Genomic DNA, 20,182 nt, shown 5'->3' with positions numbered 1-20,182 from the left:
TTTTAAACAATTATTTTTGAAAATTTAAACTTTCTCTTCTTTTTTTTTTTTTTGGTTACTTTCAAAGAATCACCAATAAAATCTTTTTCTGGGTATCACTTTCAACTTCTTTTTCTCGTTTCTGTTATGCAGACACTTTTTATTTAATTATTTTTTGGACTCAAGACAAGAATGGAAGGTGTACTAAGGCAATGGGAATTGAGAATAGAAGGAAAGGCTGCAAACTCACTGTTGGGATTGAAAGGAGGAAAATATTGACTGATTTTGATGGAATTAAAATGAGGATAAAACTCAATCCACAAATGGATTGCAAATCCATCTTTCAACTAATTCCACATCTAGTAAACGAAAAAAAAAACATAGTCCCCTTCACCTCCAATGATTTCGACCTCTAAATAAACATATCCTAAGCAAATAGGACTAAAATCTAATGGTTTATTGCCACTTCTTACAGTTAAATAACTTGAGAAGCAACATCTCAAAAGACCATCTAGATGAGCACCATGGTACCAGTTTTTTTGGTTATGAAATAGTACAAAAACATGCAAGACCATGTAGATTCTAAAAACTAAGCTGATTCATGGCACTTCCATCCTTAATGCCCATCACATGCTCTAACTTCTATGCCATTCTGCAGCAGGTGTTGTTTGACTGACGATATAGGAACCTGCATCGTCGAAATTAAAACATTAATCTTCATTTTATATAGAACATAGAGTGAAAGTTTCTTTTTAATCCATCAACAACACTGGAGAAACTAATCCTACAAAAATCTCTAATCTATTTTCAGATTGATAAGGTTGCAAGCTTGTCTATATAGCCTCTCGTCAGTTATACCATCAAATAATCAGCAAAAGATATGGAGTTATGAAATTACCTCCTTCCTATGGAAAATTCCAGCTGCAAGTGCAGCTGATGCATTTGTCTTTTCAAAGACTTCAGAGAAGTGCTCAACGGCACCTGCTCCACTGCTCGCAATTACAGGAATCGTGACGGCATCAGATACCAACTTGATTAAGTCTATGTCAAATCCGTGACCCTGACCTGCAAACAAGTATCTCATGATTTTTTTTTTTCAGGTAAACGATGTCATATCAGTACAGTGGACCAAGGAGAACATTTGCTATGCATTTAGCAGACTGACCATATTTTCACAATGACAATTTGGTAGTTTCTACTAGTGCATATTAACAGAAAGAAGAATGTGCTGTAAGACCATCCACCTCCATGTAAGAAAAATTACCATCACAGTCTATGCAGTTTAATAGTATTTCTCCAGCTCCAAGTTCTTCAACAGCTTTTGCAAGTTCAAAAGCTCCAATAGGCCGAGCCTCACGCCCACCATTGACCTGCACAAGAACAGGTCAAATCAGGCAAGAGAAAGATTTGAAGACCTTGTTTGTTCATCTGAGGTTAACACAAAGTAATCCAATTTATAGTTACGAGTTTGGGTTGAAGCATCCAGACTAGTTTGAAGAAATTTGTGACAAAATAAATGACTAGAGAAAATAATGTGCATAAATAATGAAAAGCTTACTGTGCACTGATACCATGCGTACTCTTCACCTGAGGGACCTGAAGTTATCATGGAAGAAGAAATGTAATCATAGAGAAGTGGAAAGAAACGTATAATGTGAAAAGCAATAATTTGTGGAGCTAAAAGGAGCAAGAAAGGCTAAATTATAATTATATAGTACCTGGGGAAGAAACCTTAATGGTCTTAAATTCAACATCATCAGGGCTCCTGACATAGACTCTCCGAGGGTCAATGCTCACAACTACTGCCTGATGGAGTTAAAAAGTATTGACAATAAACATTATCATTGTCATTATTTTTTTTTTTAGTAAGTCAGATGTATACTGCACAAAATTCAAAATCTTTTTTCCACAATAGTGAATATCAAGAAAAGAAGGTGACAAGAAATGCAACTTGAGTTGTACTCTCAGTAAACAATTAATCTATCACATACTTTCATTGAACATGTTCAGATAGGGAGAAAAATACAGTGATAGGGAGAGAGAACAGTTGAAATATAGGTGCAACAAACATAGGAAGCAGAAAAGTAAAAAAAAAAAAAGAAGAAATGTCAACCTGGTTCCCATAAACTCGAGAAATCTGCTCCAAGCTGGTTTTCCCAGTCTTCACCTTAAACATGTACAAGGGTAAGATTAGCAAAGGATAATGGTGAAGAGTGAATGAGGAGGAAAGCATATATAGCTGCCTACTCCAGTTCTCAAATACTCTTCTGCAGCATAAACTGCATCACTTCCAATTGATATCTTATCTGCACCCGATCTAAAATATTCAGATGCCACTTCCAAGCTCGAATAGTATCTGCAGAAGAAGACTAAGCCCAGAGATCAAGCCCAGAGAATTTGACAAGAACTTGGTATGTTGTCTGCATAACTGTAAAATAGACGATGTTTTTCTACTTATCCAAGTCAAATAAATTACAATCATATGCTTTCTAGTATCCACAAAGAAGAAAGTCCAGCCTGTTTAATCCAACAAATCAGTATCCTAACGGGTGTAGAATCTGATGTACACATCAGCTTAAAGGATGGTACGACAAGTGTCGTTCTATCAGAGGTAGGAAACTAAAAGATCCTGCACACATTAGATATCGGCATAGTCCTACAAAGCAGGAAAAAAAATAACAACCTTCCATTTCCATCCGTGAAGTCTCGTATCCCACCACCAACTGTTAGTGGTACAAAAACATTTTCCGAAGTGTAGCGCAATATCTTCTTAGCAAACATGTGAAGGCACAAGTAGTTTAGCATAAAAACAAGTATAGTAATACCAAATAATGCAAAAGCATGTTTATTTTGCAGACCTGTAACATCGGCAAATCTCCCAAGGGAAAGTCACGGAAACCAGTTATGTTTAAAAAACTAACCTGGAATATTAAACAATTACTTCAAATGAATTATTTTTAATGTTAAAAGAATAATAAGGAGATTTGTTTATCAAACTGTAGAACAAGTGTATACCTCATCAGCGCCATCCTTATAATACTGACCTGCTAGATCCACTGGCTTGCCAAGGTTTCTAACCTATTGACGTGAAAGCAAAATAAGAAAGTGTACTTAAAAATAAGTGAGAGGGAGAGAAAGGTCAAACATTTAAAGCAAAACTATTTGTCTCAAGTTCATTTAGAGAGCCTTCTTATTCCACTTGCTCTAGGCTTACCGCTTTAAGGAAAGTGAAACTACCCAACAACTCTACAGATGCCTAATGCCTTTTCTTTCATCCCCATCTGAAATAGGCTCCCAAATCAGAATCAACGTCGGATCTTGAAACCATTTGTGATCCATACCAGGATTATTCCCACATAAACATAGCTCAGTTTACAACTTGAGTTATGCAAACATGAAGTATAATATGAGGTTCATGAGGATCATCAGTATGATAATAATTACAGACCAATGAGTTTGCCGGCCAAGTCAGAATTCTAAATAATTGCTAAAATTTTCAAGTGAACAAATGCAACTACAGGAAAGGATTCAGCATAGCAACAATTCTTTTTCCATTAATAAAAGGCTAATTTATTCATATGAACGACATACAAGATTCTTTTCACCACCATTTTCCATCTCAATCCTTTGATCTCACTAGGGTCTCTCCCTCCTCATCCAGCATTGTTGTCTATTATCAATTTCCTCTCCAACAACAGGCTCAAAGTCAAAAAGTACTAAACTGATTAATACTGTCTCAACTATATTCCAGACCTAAGTATGGTATCACGACTTCGATAGTAGTTCAAATAAATTCCAAATCAAAAGTTGTATTTAGATCATGAAATGGAGGAGGCATTCTTAGATTTTGTACACCAAATACCAAGTCTACCAAAAGGAAACTATGAACAGCTGCCTATCACTATAGGCCCAAGAGTCAAATATATATACTGGCACCTTTTTGTAGGAAATTTCTCATACCTCTTTCTCATTTGACTGTTCTCTTACATCATACTGGTCCCCTTTTGTGACTACAAGATCCCCTTTGTCATTTGCCCTCACATCAAGACATGCAATCACCTGCATAACAGCATCAAGTTTTTCTTTTTCAAAAAAGAAGCAATTATTACATAGTCATGAATAAATAAGTGCCTAAATATCCATATCCATGTCAACTAGATCAAAGAACTCACTCGCTTTGCCAGTCGTGATGCTTTACCAATGGCTGATTTCTAAAAGGTTACAAGCACAATTAATCAGATTGTACAATAATGCTGATCGTGTAGAGAACACAACCATAATGGAATACCAGGTATACCTTTGTCTTTGAAGATGAAGAGGGGTCAAGAAATTTCTTTAATATGGAAATCCCGACATCTATTGAACCATATTACATAAAGTTATTTTACTAACAAGGACTAACAATAGAATATGAACTAAAGTTGAATTTTTCGAGATGCTGAAGGAGGATTCCACCAGACTATATATTAAACATACAAAAGCAATAGAAAGAAATCATCGCCAGCTGTATTTGTCCTAACTATTTGGGGTTGGTTATATGGATCTTATACCTTGCTAACCTATAAGCAAAGTTTTATCACTAGCACCATTCAATTCATTCCGACCCCTTATACCTTTTACTTCAATAATTTAAATTCTTCTAACTACGGAAACTATTGGTGCCTTTAAGTCTCTATATCATCTCTGCCTATTTTCCCTTATTTAGTCAAATATTGAACCTACACCTAAGGGTCTTAGTAATATTCTATATTTAATTCTTTTTAGTAACACCACATGTATCTTAACATTTTCATCAATATTAAATTAGTCTTTTGTACAAGTTTGCATCTTAAGAGTCCAATATGCTGATCCATAAAGCATGGTAATGCCAATCTTATAAAACAACATTTCATCTTATAAAGCATGATCCATAAAGCATGGCAATTAAAAAAGACTATAGAATTTCCTTCCACATTTCAACCATTAATTCTTTCTATTAATGACATCTTTAACAATATCTACTTCTTTTAAAATAGACTAGGAAAATTACAAGAATTACAAGCAGTAATGTATGTATAAGATGTTAGCCTATGTGAAAAATTGATAATAGAGTGAAGATAATTGCTAGTCCTGCTGAAGAAATCAGACAACAAAATCAATCCCATATTCAACAGTTTGGAAGCCTAAAATTACCTCTACAAAATCATTCTCTAATTTCCTCATCCCCTTCCTGGCACTTGAATTAAGAAAGATAGGAGCAAAACACCCATTTCCATAACAACTTCTAGTAAGTAACCAAAAACTAAACATCATCTTTCCTTATCACCAATTAAAATAATCCACAAGATAAAGGTCAAATTATAACCAACTCGCACATGCACTCCGCATCCTATATCCTCATAATGACATACTCAGTTCTGGAGCTAGTCAAGCTTAGTTTGTTTGCACCTCATAAGGAATCTATAAGCATACAGAGTGTAATCTTCTATTAAATTAGAAGTAGTTGTGATCTCAAAAAAATTTCAGCAAGAAATGTGATGAAAGTATTAATCATGTTCGAGCATGTTGTAAATATATAAAAAATATATATTAATGTTGACTTGTAACCTATACTATTTGGAGAATGTTACCTCCACTCTTTTCCGGATGAAACTGGACAGCATGCACATTACCCCTTGTTATAGACGAAACAAAGCTATCACCATAATTACATATTGATGAAATCCACTCGTTGTTAGCATCTGTCTAAGCAAAATTTTTGCAAAGAATAATTTAGGCAAGACTATTCATTAAACAAAAATATGAAAATGTGTTGGTCTGATTGTCAAATCACAAGAAGACATACAGGCATCACACGATAGGAATGAACAAAATAGACATGATGCCCTCCAACATCATCCAAAATTTCAGTCTCTTTGGTGGTTTGCAAAGCATTCCAGCCAATATGAGGTACTCTGAGACCATTTGATGAATCAAAACGTCCAACAACACCAGGTATCAAACCAAGACCTTTTACTGCACAAATAAATGTTATTCGTAGAATCATTTGGGACAAAAAAAAAATAGAAAAACAGAAATATGACTTGTGTATCAGTACAAGAGAAAAAGGAACTATGGAACATAGTATATTGGAGAGAGTTTCATGAGAATCAGTTGAAGAAGTTCAGAGATACCTTTCTCACATGCAGACCATTGCGATAGAAATTGTAAGTTAATAATTACTAGTAAAACTCACACAATGGATAATACAATTTGATTGAAACACACAGAATAAATGATCTAATTTGAAAAAGCTTGGTTTGTATAGGAAAGAATCCTTTGGTCTTCCTGTTCATGAACATTTTGTTAATGGAGCTAATAAAGCAAAGAAAAATCCAAAAGGAATTTCAATATCCACCTGGACCATTCTCTTCACTGTACTCGAACAATAATTGAAGTCCAAGGCAAATCCCCAAAAATGGACGATCACTCTCTACGTATCTACAAAGTGGCTCGGCCATCCTTAATGACAATGAACATGAGTAAGCAAAACATAAATTGAGTAGAAAAAATAAGCACAAATCTAAAGATCATCAACATGGGCACACAAATATTTCAAGAATGATAAAGCAACTCTTATAAAACAATTAGTGCAAAAGAGTATGTTAAAATTTTCTAGATAACAAATATCAGAGAAGAATAGCTTTACAGGTGTTTTATAAACAGCCAAAAGGACAAGATAAATTCTTCAAGTAAGTAACAGTGTTAGTACCACAATGAATATACGGAAGAAAGCAGACAAATTTATACAAAACAAAGGATATGTGGTTGACAAAAATTCTTAACCATAGAAAAGAATGAACTAGCATAACTCTAACAAGGTGGCAGAAAATTTGAGTTACCAAATAACCAAAAGCATGAAATGAGCCATAAGCAGTTCGCTGTGAAAACCCCAATATCTTGACAAGGAAACATTGCAAATACAGCATCATTTAATCCATCAAATTACTAAGTCCAACAAAGAACAGTTGAAGACTACATGGGCAGCATGCGTTGATAAATGCAAGGTATGATAAAAAGACTGCATTTACCCAGTTCGCTCTAACACTTCCATTGCTGCTGCAAAGGCCCCAACACCAGGAAAAATAAGGCGTTTAGCATCAAGAATGTCTTCTGGATTTTGCACCTAAAAAACATAGGTAATTTCACTGATAAATTAGTTAATTTTCATATTAAAAAATATGTATAGAGAAGAAAACCATCAAATGATAGTTAGATTCTTTTAGAATATTTCTATGAGAAAAAAACAAAGGGGTGGTCGTTTCCAAATTATGAAGGGGTGTCACTCTATGGTTAAATATCAAAAAGGACAAGGTCCCTTTAATATTGTTCCTTATTTTAAAAAGAATGAGTTGTTCAAAAATTGCTTGCAAGGTCAAAATAAATTCAAATAAAACAAAAATTGTGTTGACTCTCTGAAAACCCAAAGCCTTCTATATATAATTTTGTATAATTGGAAGTTGACTTTAACCTATTATAAACAGTAAAGGTCTTACCTCATCACTTCATAATAAATCAAATTTCAAAGATCCAAAGCCTTTTATATATAATTTTGTATAATTGGAAGTTAACTTGAACCTACAAACAATGTAAATCTTATGTCATCATTTCAAAATAAGTCAAATTTCAAAAATCCTAAAACCTTTTATACGTAATTAAAGTTGACTAGAACTTACAAACAATGTATGTCTTACGTAATCAAAATTAAGAAAACCTAAAGCCTTTTTACTAATAATTTTGTACAATTAGAAGTTGACTTGATCCTACAAACATTGTAGGTCAGATGTCATTCCTTCAAAATGAAACAAATTTCAAAAAGCCCAAAGCCTTTTATATATAAATTTTTATAATTAGAAGTTGACTTGAACCTACAAACATTGTCTTAAATCATCACATCAAAATAAATCAAATTTCAAAAAGTTCAAAGCCTTTTTTATATTAACAAAGTAAAAGAAATGTGAACAAGTATGAATATAGAGTGTGTGTGTAAATAGAATATTTATATTAATGGGAGAAGCAGTACAAATATTTTTTCGCTCTCTTCACAACCAAGGGAAACTAACCAGGATAATGTTGGAAGACATTGTTCTCACAATGCCGGCAGCGTGCAAGTGTCGAATGGCACTGCTTCTAGTAGTGCTAAATGATACTGTCATTCTTCTATTTTCACAATTTTCATGTATTTTAGAAATTCCTTGATTTTAATCACATATGAACTAACATTTGTGCATACTTGAGTTAGTGTTCCCGCGCCCATGTTCATGGACAATGCTCCTGTGCGAGATAATGTCCTAGTCTGATTAGTTTAGGCAAAACCGATGAATATCACAATTTCCGCCATGTCTCTTTTCGTCCAATTGATTAAAAAATTAATTTCTAACACTTTTAATTGACAATCTAATAAGTGTTATTTTGAATTAAGATAAAATTTTAGTAATGTCTTGCCTTGTAATTCCTATAGCTACAAAGAAGCATCATAAGACTAATTTCTTGACTCATCAAATCATTTGGTAAATGCAATATAGGTATAATTGGAACAAGTAATAACCTACTAGAAATAGGAAATACTACATTAACATTTTTATTTAGCACTTGGTGCTCAGTATCTTTAAATTTGATATGATCTAACTCATTTTGATATTTCCATGCCTAATAACTACCCTTCCACCTTATAACAGCCTTGATAGAAAAGAAAAATTCCCAATAAAATCATGTCTTAATAAACCAAACAAAGGTCATTTCACTAATAATTTAGTTAATTTTCTTATGACAAAATATGCATGTAGAAGAAACCCACTAAAATGGTAGTTGTTTAGTTAATTTAGAATATTTCTATGGGAAAAAACAAAGGGGTGCTCATTTCCAAATTATAAAGGGAGTTACACTCTTTGGTTAAATATCAAAAAAGACAGGTCCCTTTAATATTGATTCCCTTATTTTAAAAAGGAGGTTGTTCTAAAATTGCTTGCAAGGTCCAAATAAATTTCAAACGAAACAAATTTTTTGTGTTGATTATTAGAAAGCCAGAAGTCTTTTATATAATTTTGTACAATTGGAAGTTGACTTCAAATTACAACTATGTAGGTCTTATGTCATCACGTTAGAATGAATCAAATTCAGAAAGCCCAAAGCCTTTCATATATAATTTGTATAATTGGAAGTTGACTTGAACATACAAACAATGTAGGTCTTATGTCATCACTTCACGATGAATCACATGTCATTTTTGACCTCACAAGATCCCACGGTTTACATACAAAATCTTATCCAAATTTTAGGAATTTGTATTCTACAAATTAGTTCCGGTGTTCCATTTTGTAACAAATTTAAAAAAAAAAAAATGGGATGGTCTTTTGATATTTAATCCAAGTGAAAAATTCCTTAATGATTCAAAAAAAGAAGGATTTCATTGTGAAGTTTGTCCTTATCTTCATGGAAGAACTTCAACAAAAGCAATATCTAGCTAAATTGATCCTTACAAGTAGATTTTCAAAAGCAAAAGGTATAATGCTAGAATTTTAGATGAAAGAGCATATGGTCTTTTTGTTTGATGAGATCTCTCAAATTCGATCCACCTAGTTCGAGTACCGTCAGTCTCTTCTAGGTAAGTCGACGACTCAAATAGGTGGGGCATCAGTATGGTGACATGAATTGTGTCATTTTAAATTTTTGACGCATCTTTCCGATTGTCAAGAAACCCCTTTTGAAGGATTGACTCACACCTTTAACATGGTCATCCACGACTCTCTCATCAATATTTAAAATACCTTAGACATACCTCTTTCAATATCATTGACATTGACTTAACATTGTCAGTCGTCCAATCATCAATTAGGATGTTGACATACACCTTTTTATGTAAGTTTATTCCTTTGGATAAGAGATTTAAGATTGAGGTATAAGTTAGGCAATCTCACTGTAAGATGATATTGCCTTGCCCGAGTGTTAGAGATGTCATATGGGCCAACAAGGTCAGGCATAGCCTTAACCAGTCACCTCGTTCTTTTGATGTGTCAACCCAACAGAGCCCGATCATTATGGATTGTGCAAGCCTGCAAGGCATGACTTGTAACTTCAAGACGACCAATCAGCACAAGCCCGACCTTGATTGAGTCATGCTCGAGTAGGCTGGGTGATTGGCACCTCTATCAGATGTGGTGTGCAGGTTTATTAACAATTGTTGCGCAGGATACAACAATCTTCAACTCAATAGAAGAATTCTAATTTTCAGTATTGACTAACTTTCAAAGCCTTAAAACTCTTTAAAGAGGAGGCGAAAGAGCTCAAGATGAAATATCACAACCTAAGTAATTGTGATTTGATAGAAGGGTCTTGGGTCCTTTATATAATAATGGAGAGATGATTTGAACAAGTATAATAATGGAGAGATGAAATCTACGTTTCGCGTAGATAGATTTAGACTATTAATTTGCTCAAAACCGATTAAGGGTGAATGAGAAATTAATGAGAGAGAGCAAATTCTTTTTTCTTCTCCCTTCACAACTAAGGGAAACTAATAGACAGCATTTTTCCCACAATGCCCATTTAACACCTTGCAAACAAGTCTTGATTGACATTGCTTCTAGTAATGCTAATCAACACTGTCATTCTTCCATTTATAGAAATTCCTTAATTCGTCACACATGAACTAAGATTTGCGAAATCTCAAGTTAGGATTCTTGCATCCACACCCAGGAACCATGCTCCTATACGAGCTAATGGCCTAGTCCAATCAATCAAATCAAACTATTTATAACAGTCTACTTGTGAAATTGCTTATCTATATCTCTATTCAACCAATTAGTTATAAAAATCAATTTTCAAACCTTTCTAGTGACAATCTATTAAGCAATATTTTGATTTAAGATAAAATTACTTCCTTGACTCGTCAAATCATTTGGTAACGCAAAATAAGTTTAGCTGAGAAAGTTGCTAATAGCAAACTAGGAATAGAAAATACTACATTAGCATTTTTATCTAGCAATTGGTATTCAGAATATTTGAACAAGATATGGTCAAACTCATTTTGGCATCTGCAGTAGTGTTTTTTCCATGCGTTATAACTATCCCTTCCACCTCATAACAGCCCTAATAGAATCGAAAATTCCCAATGAAATCATGTCTTAGAAAACCAAACAAAGCCCATTTCATTGATAATTTAGTTAATTTTATTATGAAAAATAGAAGAAAACTATTAAATTGATAGTTAGCTTTTTTAAGAATATTTCTTTGGGAAAAAACAATGGGGTGCTCATTTCCAAATTATAAAGGGAGTGCACTCTTTGGTTAAATATCAAAAAACATTTTTATTTAGCAATTGGTATTCAGAATCTTTGAACAAGATATGGTCAAACTCATTTTGGCATCTGCAGTAGTTTTTTTCCATGCGTTATAACTATCCCTTCCACCTCATAACAGCCCTAATAGAATCGAAAATTCCCAATGAAATCATGTCTTAGAAAACCAAACAAAGCCCATTTCATTGATAATTTAGTTAATTTTATTATGAAAATAGAAGAAAACTATTAAATTGATAGTTAGCTTTTTTAAGAATATTTCTTTGGGCAAAAAACAATGGGGTGCTCATTTCCAAATTATAAAGGGAGTGCACTCTTTGGTTAAATATCAAAAAAGCAGGTCCCTTTAATATTGTTTTCCTTATTTTAAAAAGAAAGAGGTTGTTCAGAAACTGCTTGGAAGGTCCAAATAAATTTCAAACGAAACAAAAATTTTGTGTTGATTATTAGAAAGCAAAAGTCTTTTATATATAATTTTGTACAATTGGAAGTTGACTTCCAATTACAACTATGTAGGTCTTATGTCATCAAGTTAGAATGAATCAAATTTTAGAAAGCCCAAAGTCTTTCATATATAATTTTGTATAATTGGAAGTTGACTTGAACCTACAAACAATTTAGGTCTTACGTCAACACTTCAAAATGAATCAAATGTCATTTTAGACGTCTCACAAGATCCCACAATTTACATACAAAATCTTATCCAAGTTTTAGAGATTTGAATTCTACAAATTAGTTCCGGTGTTCAATTTTGTAACAAATTTAATGGTAAAAATGAGATGGCATTTTGATATTTAATCCAAGTGAAGGAAAAAAAAAACGTCCTTGTTAAGTTTGTCCTTATCTTCATGGAAGAACTTCAACAAAAGTAATATATAGCTAAATTGATCCTATAGAAGATTATCAAAAGCAAAAGGTAAATGCTAGAATTTTAGATGAAAGAGCATATAGTCTTTTTGTTCAATGAGATCTCTCAATTCGATCCACCTAGCTCGGGTATAGTCAGTCTCCTGTAGGTAAGTCGACAACTTGAATAGGTGGGGCATCAATATGGCGACATGAACCGTGTCGTTTTAAATTCTCGACATTCCGATTGTTAAGAAACCCCTTTTGGAGGATTGACTCATGCTTTCAGAATGGTCATCCCCCACTCTCTCCGTCAATCTTTAAAATACCTTAGACATATCACTTTTAGTATCATTGACATTGACTCAACATTGTCGAATCATCACTTAGGATGTTAACACACACCTTTTTATGTAAGCTTATTCCTTTATATAAGAGATTTAAAGTTGAAGCAAAAGTTAGAAGCTCTCACTTTAACACGATCTTGTCTCGCCAAAGTGTTAGAGATGTTAAATGAGTTAACAAGGTCAAGCATAACCTGAGCATAACCTTAACCAATCACCCCATTCTTTTGATGTGTCAAGCCCATCGAGCTTGATAATCATGGGTTGTGCAAGGCATGACTTGTAACTTCAAGACGATCGCTCAGCACAAGCCTGACCTCGTTTGAGTTGTGTTTGGGCAGGCTGGGAGATTGGCATCAGGGTGCAAGTTTATTAACAGTGTTCTAAATAGTAGTCGAGGAGGCCACCTAGGCAGGAGACGGATATCAACCTCATCGTCTTTGCCTGAGACGATGCTTTAGGCGATAACTCACCTCCTTTGCCTCCGAACTTATCGCCCTGCCGAAACAAGATACGCGGGTAAGTTGTAAGTTAGCGTTTAATTAAATAATTTTAAGTTAACAATTTTAATCAACTTCTAGCTATGATTGGAATAATTTAAATAGACTTAATTAAAGTCTAATAAAATTATCTATTAATTTAATATTTATATATTTAAACCATTATAAAATATTTAGATTAAATTTTAAATTTTTAATTAATATATTTTATTAAAAGTAAGCCGACCCCACCTAATCAAATAAGGCTTGGTTTTTGTTTTATATATTATTAAAAGTAAATATTATAAAAAATAATGATTATTTATAACGTTATGTATAAAAAATAGTAAAAAAAATTCAAGTGCCTAAATGGTCGAGGCGGTCACCGCCCCGCCACCATCTACCACCATTTACAACACTATTTATTGACAATTGTTGCCCGGGAAACAACAATCTTCAACTAAGGCATTCCAAATCTCATTATTGACGAACTTTTGAAGCCTTAGAACTCTTTAAAGGGGAGAAGAAAGAGTTCAAGAGGAAATACAACCTAAGTAATTGTGATTTGAGAGAAGGATCTTGGGTCCTTCGTAAAATAATGGAGAGGTGATGTGAACATTTATAAACGAGTAGTATAAATGGAAAATTTATACTAATAGGAAAGGGCAAATCCTTTTTCTTCTCTCTTCACAACCAAGGGATACAAATAGACAATATTTTTCCCACAATGCCCACTTAACACCGTGCAAACAAGTGTTGATCAACACTACTTCTAAAAATGCTAATCAACACTATCATTCTTTCATTTTTAGAAATTCCTTGATTTTAGTCTCACATGAACTAAGATTTGCAAATACTCGAGTTAGTATTCTTGCGTCCACGTCCATGGACCATAATCTTATACGAGTTAATGGCCTAATCCAATCAGATCAAATCAAATCAAACTATTTACCGCCATCTATTTGTGAAATTTTTTATCCATATCTCTATTCGAGCAATTTGTTATAAAAATCAACTTTAAACCCTTCTATTGACAATCTAATAAGTACTATTTTGATTTAAGATAAAATTTTAATAATTTCTCGAAGCATACTATTTCCTTGACTCGTCAAATCATTTGGTAATGCAAAATAAGTTTAAATGAACAAGTTGCTAATAGCCAACTAGGAATAGAACATACAACATTAACATTTTTAATTAGCAATTGGCCAGTAGTTTTTTTTCCATGACTTATAACTACCCCTTCCACCTAATAACATCCCTGATAGAATAGAAAATTCCCAATAAAATCATCATAAAAGGTATCATTTTGGTACATCTGTCTGTTTCTTTTCATAACTAATAACTACGTCTTCCACCAGATAGAAAAATAAATAAATAAAATCTCCATAGAATCATCATATAAATTAGTGAAGAATGGAGGTGTATAAATAGAACTTACATCTTTAACACTAAATCCTAGATGGCGAATGGCGTTGCGCACACTTCGAACGTTTCCAGCACCATAATCTAACAATGTAACATCTACAACAATATACCGAATCAAGACAAACATTCATGAACATAAAAAAAAAAAGTCAAATGAGGGGGGGATAACCTGGAGATGAGGCGCGGACCGAGAAAAATTTAATAGAATTAGATTTCCATGGCGGACACGTGAGCGCGGGAAAAGAAATGAGAGGCATCGGAGTCGACCAGTGCAGGAGGAGCAGAAAAGCAGTAGAGGTGGCGCAAGCACGGAGGCCAGGTGGAGCAGGAGCGGAAAGAACTCCCTACAACCCAAATCAGAATAGTACAAGCCCATTAAAAAAATTCGACAATCAAGACAGCAAATCAAGCGCGGACAAACTTCCCAACGAGAATCAGATGGAAGAAGTAGCTCGAAAACAAAGGCAGACAAAAATCCAATGAAAACCCCCAAATAAAGCAGCGAATACAAAGGGAAAGCGATGTCAGACGAGATCAGGACACAAAGGGCAATAGCCCAAAGTCAATTCGAGCGAAGGCAATAAGATCCAGAGCAAATCGAGGATTCTACAGGGAGGAAAAGGAAGTGTACCTTCTTCGAGCACGATTCTACAAAATGGGATAAAGAAATAACACAAAGGGTAAAGATAATAATATATATATAGGCCTATTATTGTTTTTACCCTCTACGTTATTTCTTTATCCCATTTCGTAGATCGTACTCACTCTCAAAATAAAGAAAGCAAGACAACATCAAACAAATGAGAAGGTACACTTCCTTTTCCTCCCCGTAGAATACTCGATTTGTATACATAAAAAATATTCTTTGATAGTGATAAATGTCCCTAATTAATTATTCTTTATAAATATTATGTTGATTCGACACGTAATTACAAGTTTCTCCAAATTGATTGAAATGTGAATAATAAATTTTCTTATTTTCTCCTCCATCAATTTTCATTTATTAACGTTTTTCTTTTTTTTCTTCTTTTTCAAAACACAATCTACAATTTAAAAATAATTATAAAAATTTTTACACCTAACTATACAAACCTCCTCACTTAACTATTATATATTAATATTAATTGAAGAACAAACATCCTCTTCAATTGTGTAAAAGCAAGCAGTGTAGTGCTTTTTTTTATATAAAAAAATTAAACTCATATCATTATATAGCAAATCAACTTATAATACATTTGAAATCAACTTATGATACATTTGGAGAAATACAAGATATTTAGCTACTAATGATAATTTCCTCAGGGGAACAAACACTAAATTGCTTATTTAGATACTAATTAATTAATTAATTAATAATCTAATGAATAGTGTCCACTTTGGGGACTTTAACCGGGAAGGCAAGAATCTTGTCAGCTCATTGGTCCTTCTTCTTCTTCGGGTTGATGGTGTTAGTGTTAAGAAGGTGAAAGGGCATCTCTTTCCCTTCATCTTCCAACTCTTTCACCTTCCTCCATTAATGGAGGCAGAGGAAGAGCCATCTTCCTCTATAAAAAGAGCGTCTAAGGCAATTAGTGGATAGAGAGGAGTGCAAGCATCGGGAAAAGGTTGCTGCATTGTGTACGTAGAGGAGATCGAAGCACAACGGAAGTGGTGTTGGAATTCTACCATGGAGGTGAATATTTGTTTATCAGTTCAAAACAATATGTAATGATAAAGGAATTATTAGACAGCTCACTATCCCTGTAACTCCACAGCAAAATGGGGTTGCTGAAAAAAGAAATCGAACTTTTCTAGATATGGTTAGGTTTATAATAGCTCAAGCTAATTTGTCAATTTCCTATTAGCGATATGGGTTATTAACTGCAACCTATATACTTAACTGAATGTCTTCTAAATCTGTTTCATCTACTCCATATGAACGTTGGACAAGCAGAAAATCATATTTAAGTAATCTGAGACTTTAGGAGTCAACTGCTTATGTTCATAATAAGACTCACAAATATGGAAATTATGACCCAGAGGTAAGAAATGCATTTTTGTAAGGTATTCTATTATTTTTAAGGGTTGTGTTTTCATTGATGAGAAACAAAATGGAACCATCTTTGAAATAGAGTCGAGAGATTCTATTTTTTTTAAACTGAATTCCCAACAGGAGGTGAATTTGATAAGACAATTCCTTTATTTACAATAGAGGAAGAAGATAATGCTCATTTATCAACAAATTATGAATCACAAGAGATGCCTGAATCTAGTCAATCTAGTGGGAGTAATTTGCCAAGTCATAAGTTTACTTCTCAACAACCCAACTTACGAAGAAGTGTTCGTAAGATTAAACCTCAGAAATGGTTTGATATTGAGAATGAAGCACTAATGACACTCCCAGTTGACGGCGATGAACCTTGGTTGAGGAAGCATTGAGATGCTCAGTTAGAGGAAAAATGGAAAGTTACAATGGATGAGGAAATAGAGTAGAAAGAATTAAGTTTAGGATTTAGTTAATCTTCATCCGAACCGAAGGACTATTGGGAATAAGTAATAGAAGTCAAATCGTGACTTTTATTACAATTTGATATAATAGATAAGGGAGAAGCTGAGTACATTTTAAGAGTAAAAATCATTAAAAATCGATCAAAAAGGCTTTCGGATTTGTCTCAAGAGACTTATATCGCTAACATACTACAACACTTCAATATGTCAGATTGCAACATTGAACAAACACCTACAATACAAGGTACTGTTTTGAGCAAAAGTATGTATTCCAAGACTCCTGAAGAAATGTTGAAATGAAGGAAACATCATATGTCAATCTTATTGGTAGTTTGATGTACACTATATTATGTACTCGTCCTAATATAAGTTATGTTGTTAGCTTAGTTAGTCGTTTCCAGTCAAATCCAGGATCGAGATACTGGAAAACGGTGAAAAGAATATTCATATATCTTAAAGGGACAACCTATTATTGTATCTGTTTTCGAGGATCTAAGATGAGCCTGAAGGGCTATATAAATGCAGATTGGACAACTTAATGACAGAAAATCAACATCTAACTATACCTTCTTGCTAAATAGTGGCACAATCTCATAGAATAGCAAGAAGCAGGCTTATATAGTTGTGTAGCTTGGCTTGTGTAGCCTTGTCGACAATGGAAGTTATGTTGTTTGGCCTATGTAGCCTTGTTGACAATGGAAGTTGTGTGACTTATGCAAATAATGTGTAAGAAATTGTCTAGTTGAGAAAGTTCCTAAAGAATCTAAAAATTGTTGAGGACTATGGGAGTCTTGTTACAGTGTATTGTGACAATCAAACTACTATAGCTTTTTCTAAGAATCCCAAATATCACAGCAAAGGCAAACATATAGAGATTAAATATAATTTTATAAGGGATATTGTTGACAAGAAATAAATAATTCTTGAGTATATCCCTAGACGTAATATGTTTGTAGATTCTTTTACTAAATCGTGGAATAAATAGTCATTTCCCTAGACGTAATATGTTTGCAGATTTTTTTACTAAGTCATTGACTAAATAGTCATTTCAAGGATATGGGAAGTCTTTGCGACTTCGTAAAATGTAACACGTTGTAAAATGTCATGATCTATTCAGTGTATATGTTGTTACATTTTGGATTAATGTCTCGATGAGCGAGTTCGCAGGCTAAGATTGATCCACTCACATGGACAATCATCTATATTTGTTAAGTATAGATAGAGTTAAGACTGTTACTTAAGGGACAACTTATGTAGCTGTGAATACAGGCATACTCATAAATTAAAGTCACATTGATAATTGTGTCAAGATAAGATCATTTATGTAATGATCGGAGTAAATAAACCCACCATTTAGTGAATCTGCCTAAGGTCATATTGGAATTCATATGTTGAATTTATGTATGTCTAGATCGAAATCTGTACAATATCAAATTTTAATAAAGGCATGCGCTCTTTTTAGTAAAGAGAATAAAAATAGCATGTGATTCATACCACATGTGATTTGACGACAATAAGGGTAGTAGGAGAATGATCCTGCTTCTCTATTATGTGAAACCCTTGAGATTATAAATTAATCTCAATTTTACCCTAAGTGACTATTTAACTGTTTACTTGAAGTTCTAATCAGTGTCTGCTACTTTAGTATGTATCATATTGGCTATGAATGATTCGATTTATGGAGCATAACTAGAAAAGAGACTGATTAAAATGAATAGATTCTAACTAAAAAAAGATTAATCTTGATTTACATCTTTGATATTTATTCACTGGTCAATCAATTATATTTTTTTGTGTTGAGTATTTAAAATGTGATTGTGAATAATTGTATTGATTAGAGATGTTGAACATACTCTTGACATAATAGTCATTACGAGGGATTAGTGATGTTCATAATGATATAAATAATTGATATGGGGTAAAGGCAAGATTTTAATGTCTAAGATTCGTTCTATAGAATAGCTAAGTTAAGTGGAACGACTTACTTAGCAATAATTACTCAAAATGTTTGCTATCGCACGAACTATTTTTCCTGAAGTATGAATTAAATCTTTATGACTAAATGATCTTTATAGATTGACTTGAACAGGTGAGAGATATTGGTGTTAAGAAGGTGAAAGGGCACCTCTTCCCTATCATCTTCCAACCCTTCCGCCTTCCTCCATTAATGGAGGTAGAGGAAGAGCCATCTTCCTCTATAAAAAGAGCGTCCAAGGCAATTGGTGGATAGAGAGGAGTGCAAGCATCAGAAAAAGGTTGCTATGTTGAGTACGTAGAGGAGATTGAAGCACAACGGAAGTGTTGTCGGAATTCTGCCGAGACTAGGAGACCAAACAAGCGCTCCTTGCTCAAGCTACCGTTGCAGTAAGCGTTGATTAATGTACCGTACGTTGAATTTGTGGGAGTTATTCTATTTGTCTGCATCTCCCTCCATAATGACCCAATGAGATCCCAGTTTTGTGTTTGCCCAAGGATCCTTAGCATAACATTGTAGTGAATCACATTCAGTTCATAACAGCCCTTTCTCTTGAACCAGTTAAAGATTTCTATAGCCCTCTTCCAATCTGTTTGCTCTTTTAGGATGATGGTCCTCTCCTTGCTGTTAAGATTCTCTTCCCATGGCTTCAAAGCCTCATCCAGATCTTCACAAGTTTCCAGTGCTAGCAACATCGGTGGGATGCAGCCTCCATATGAAACCGACTTTGATGATTTCTTCGCTTCCGATTTGACCGGCACAGTTTGAACCTCAAACTTCAGTTTTGCATAAGACCTAAGCTACCTTGCTGGTGGAAGACGAAATCTTACTAAAGAAAATCGATTTTGGTCCTTCTAACGACCTAAACAAACCAGCAAAACATGAATTTTCGCAGGTGTGCCATCATACACGTTGGCAGTCGATGGAATCTGGCTCGGCAAGCAACCAAATGCGCCCGGCATTCCAGAAATAGCAGTAACAGAGTATATGCTTAGATCAGAATTCCAGTTTCAACGAAAACGCTAAGCAAATCGGAGGAAAATAGGAAGATTATATATACAAATTTGAGCTAAAGAATCGGTTTCATGTTCCTTAAGAAAAGGACGAAATTTCTGGAGGCAAATCCGTCGGCAGAAGCAAACTCACCGGTTTCCTTTCGTCGGAATCTACAAAACCCTTGGGCTCGAACCCTCGTCCAGCGAATCACCGCAACGCATTTACCTGCGGAAAGGATAAAGAGAAATGTCGCAAACTTATCTCGGGCTCCGACACGTCAAGTTGCGAAAGACGATTTGGGCCTTTGAAGCCCATCATCTCATAAAAGACGAC

General features: G+C 34.0%; 1 protein-coding gene across 2 annotated transcripts; it reads right to left on the bottom strand.

The window, feature by feature from the left end:
- Positions 1-237: 237 nt before the first annotated feature.
- LOC121998784 (imidazole glycerol phosphate synthase hisHF, chloroplastic-like) lies at positions 238-20,141 on the bottom strand. Of its 2 annotated transcripts, none has more exons than XM_042553838.1 (20): positions 20,000-20,141; positions 14,561-14,735; positions 14,405-14,487; positions 7,029-7,123; positions 6,356-6,459; positions 5,804-5,973; positions 5,589-5,703; positions 4,277-4,335; positions 4,152-4,190; positions 3,940-4,038; positions 2,995-3,057; positions 2,838-2,900; positions 2,663-2,748; positions 2,227-2,335; positions 2,093-2,146; positions 1,698-1,785; positions 1,538-1,575; positions 1,244-1,349; positions 878-1,044; positions 238-667 (listed from the first exon to the last, which is right to left on the bottom strand). In XM_042553838.1, the coding sequence occupies exons 2-20, from the start codon at positions 14,646-14,648 to the stop codon at positions 596-598; spliced, it is 1,698 nt and encodes a 565-aa protein (XP_042409772.1). In that variant the 5' UTR covers positions 14,649-14,735; positions 20,000-20,141; the 3' UTR covers positions 238-595. The 2 variants fall into 2 exon arrangements, with proteins under 2 accessions (XP_042409772.1, XP_042409773.1); XM_042553839.1 differs by having other exon boundaries at positions 2,663-2,745; positions 20,000-20,140.
- Positions 20,142-20,182: the final 41 nt, after the last annotated feature.

The sequence above is a fragment of the Zingiber officinale genome, chromosome 6A, assembly GCF_018446385.1.
Source record: "Zingiber officinale cultivar Zhangliang chromosome 6A, Zo_v1.1, whole genome shotgun sequence".
Taxonomy (NCBI): domain Eukaryota; kingdom Viridiplantae; phylum Streptophyta; class Magnoliopsida; order Zingiberales; family Zingiberaceae; genus Zingiber; species Zingiber officinale.
The sequence above is the reverse complement of the archived record's forward strand: the minus strand, read 5'-3'. Positions and strand labels throughout refer to the sequence as shown.

Bases quoted from the DNA above. Each gene is read 5' to 3' on its own strand.
- LOC121998784 (XM_042553838.1), bottom strand. From the start codon at position 14,648: ATGCCTCTCATTTCTTTTCCCGCGCTCACGTGTCCGCCATGGAAATCT. The intron at 5,704-5,803 runs GTATGTCTTCTT...AATTTTGCTTAG, and splicing joins ATTCCTATCGTGTGATGCCT to ACAGATGCTAACAACGAGTG. The intron at 2,147-2,226 runs GTAGGCAGCTAT...TACATGTTTAAG, and splicing joins AAGAGTATTTGAGAACTGGA to GTGAAGACTGGGAAAACCAG.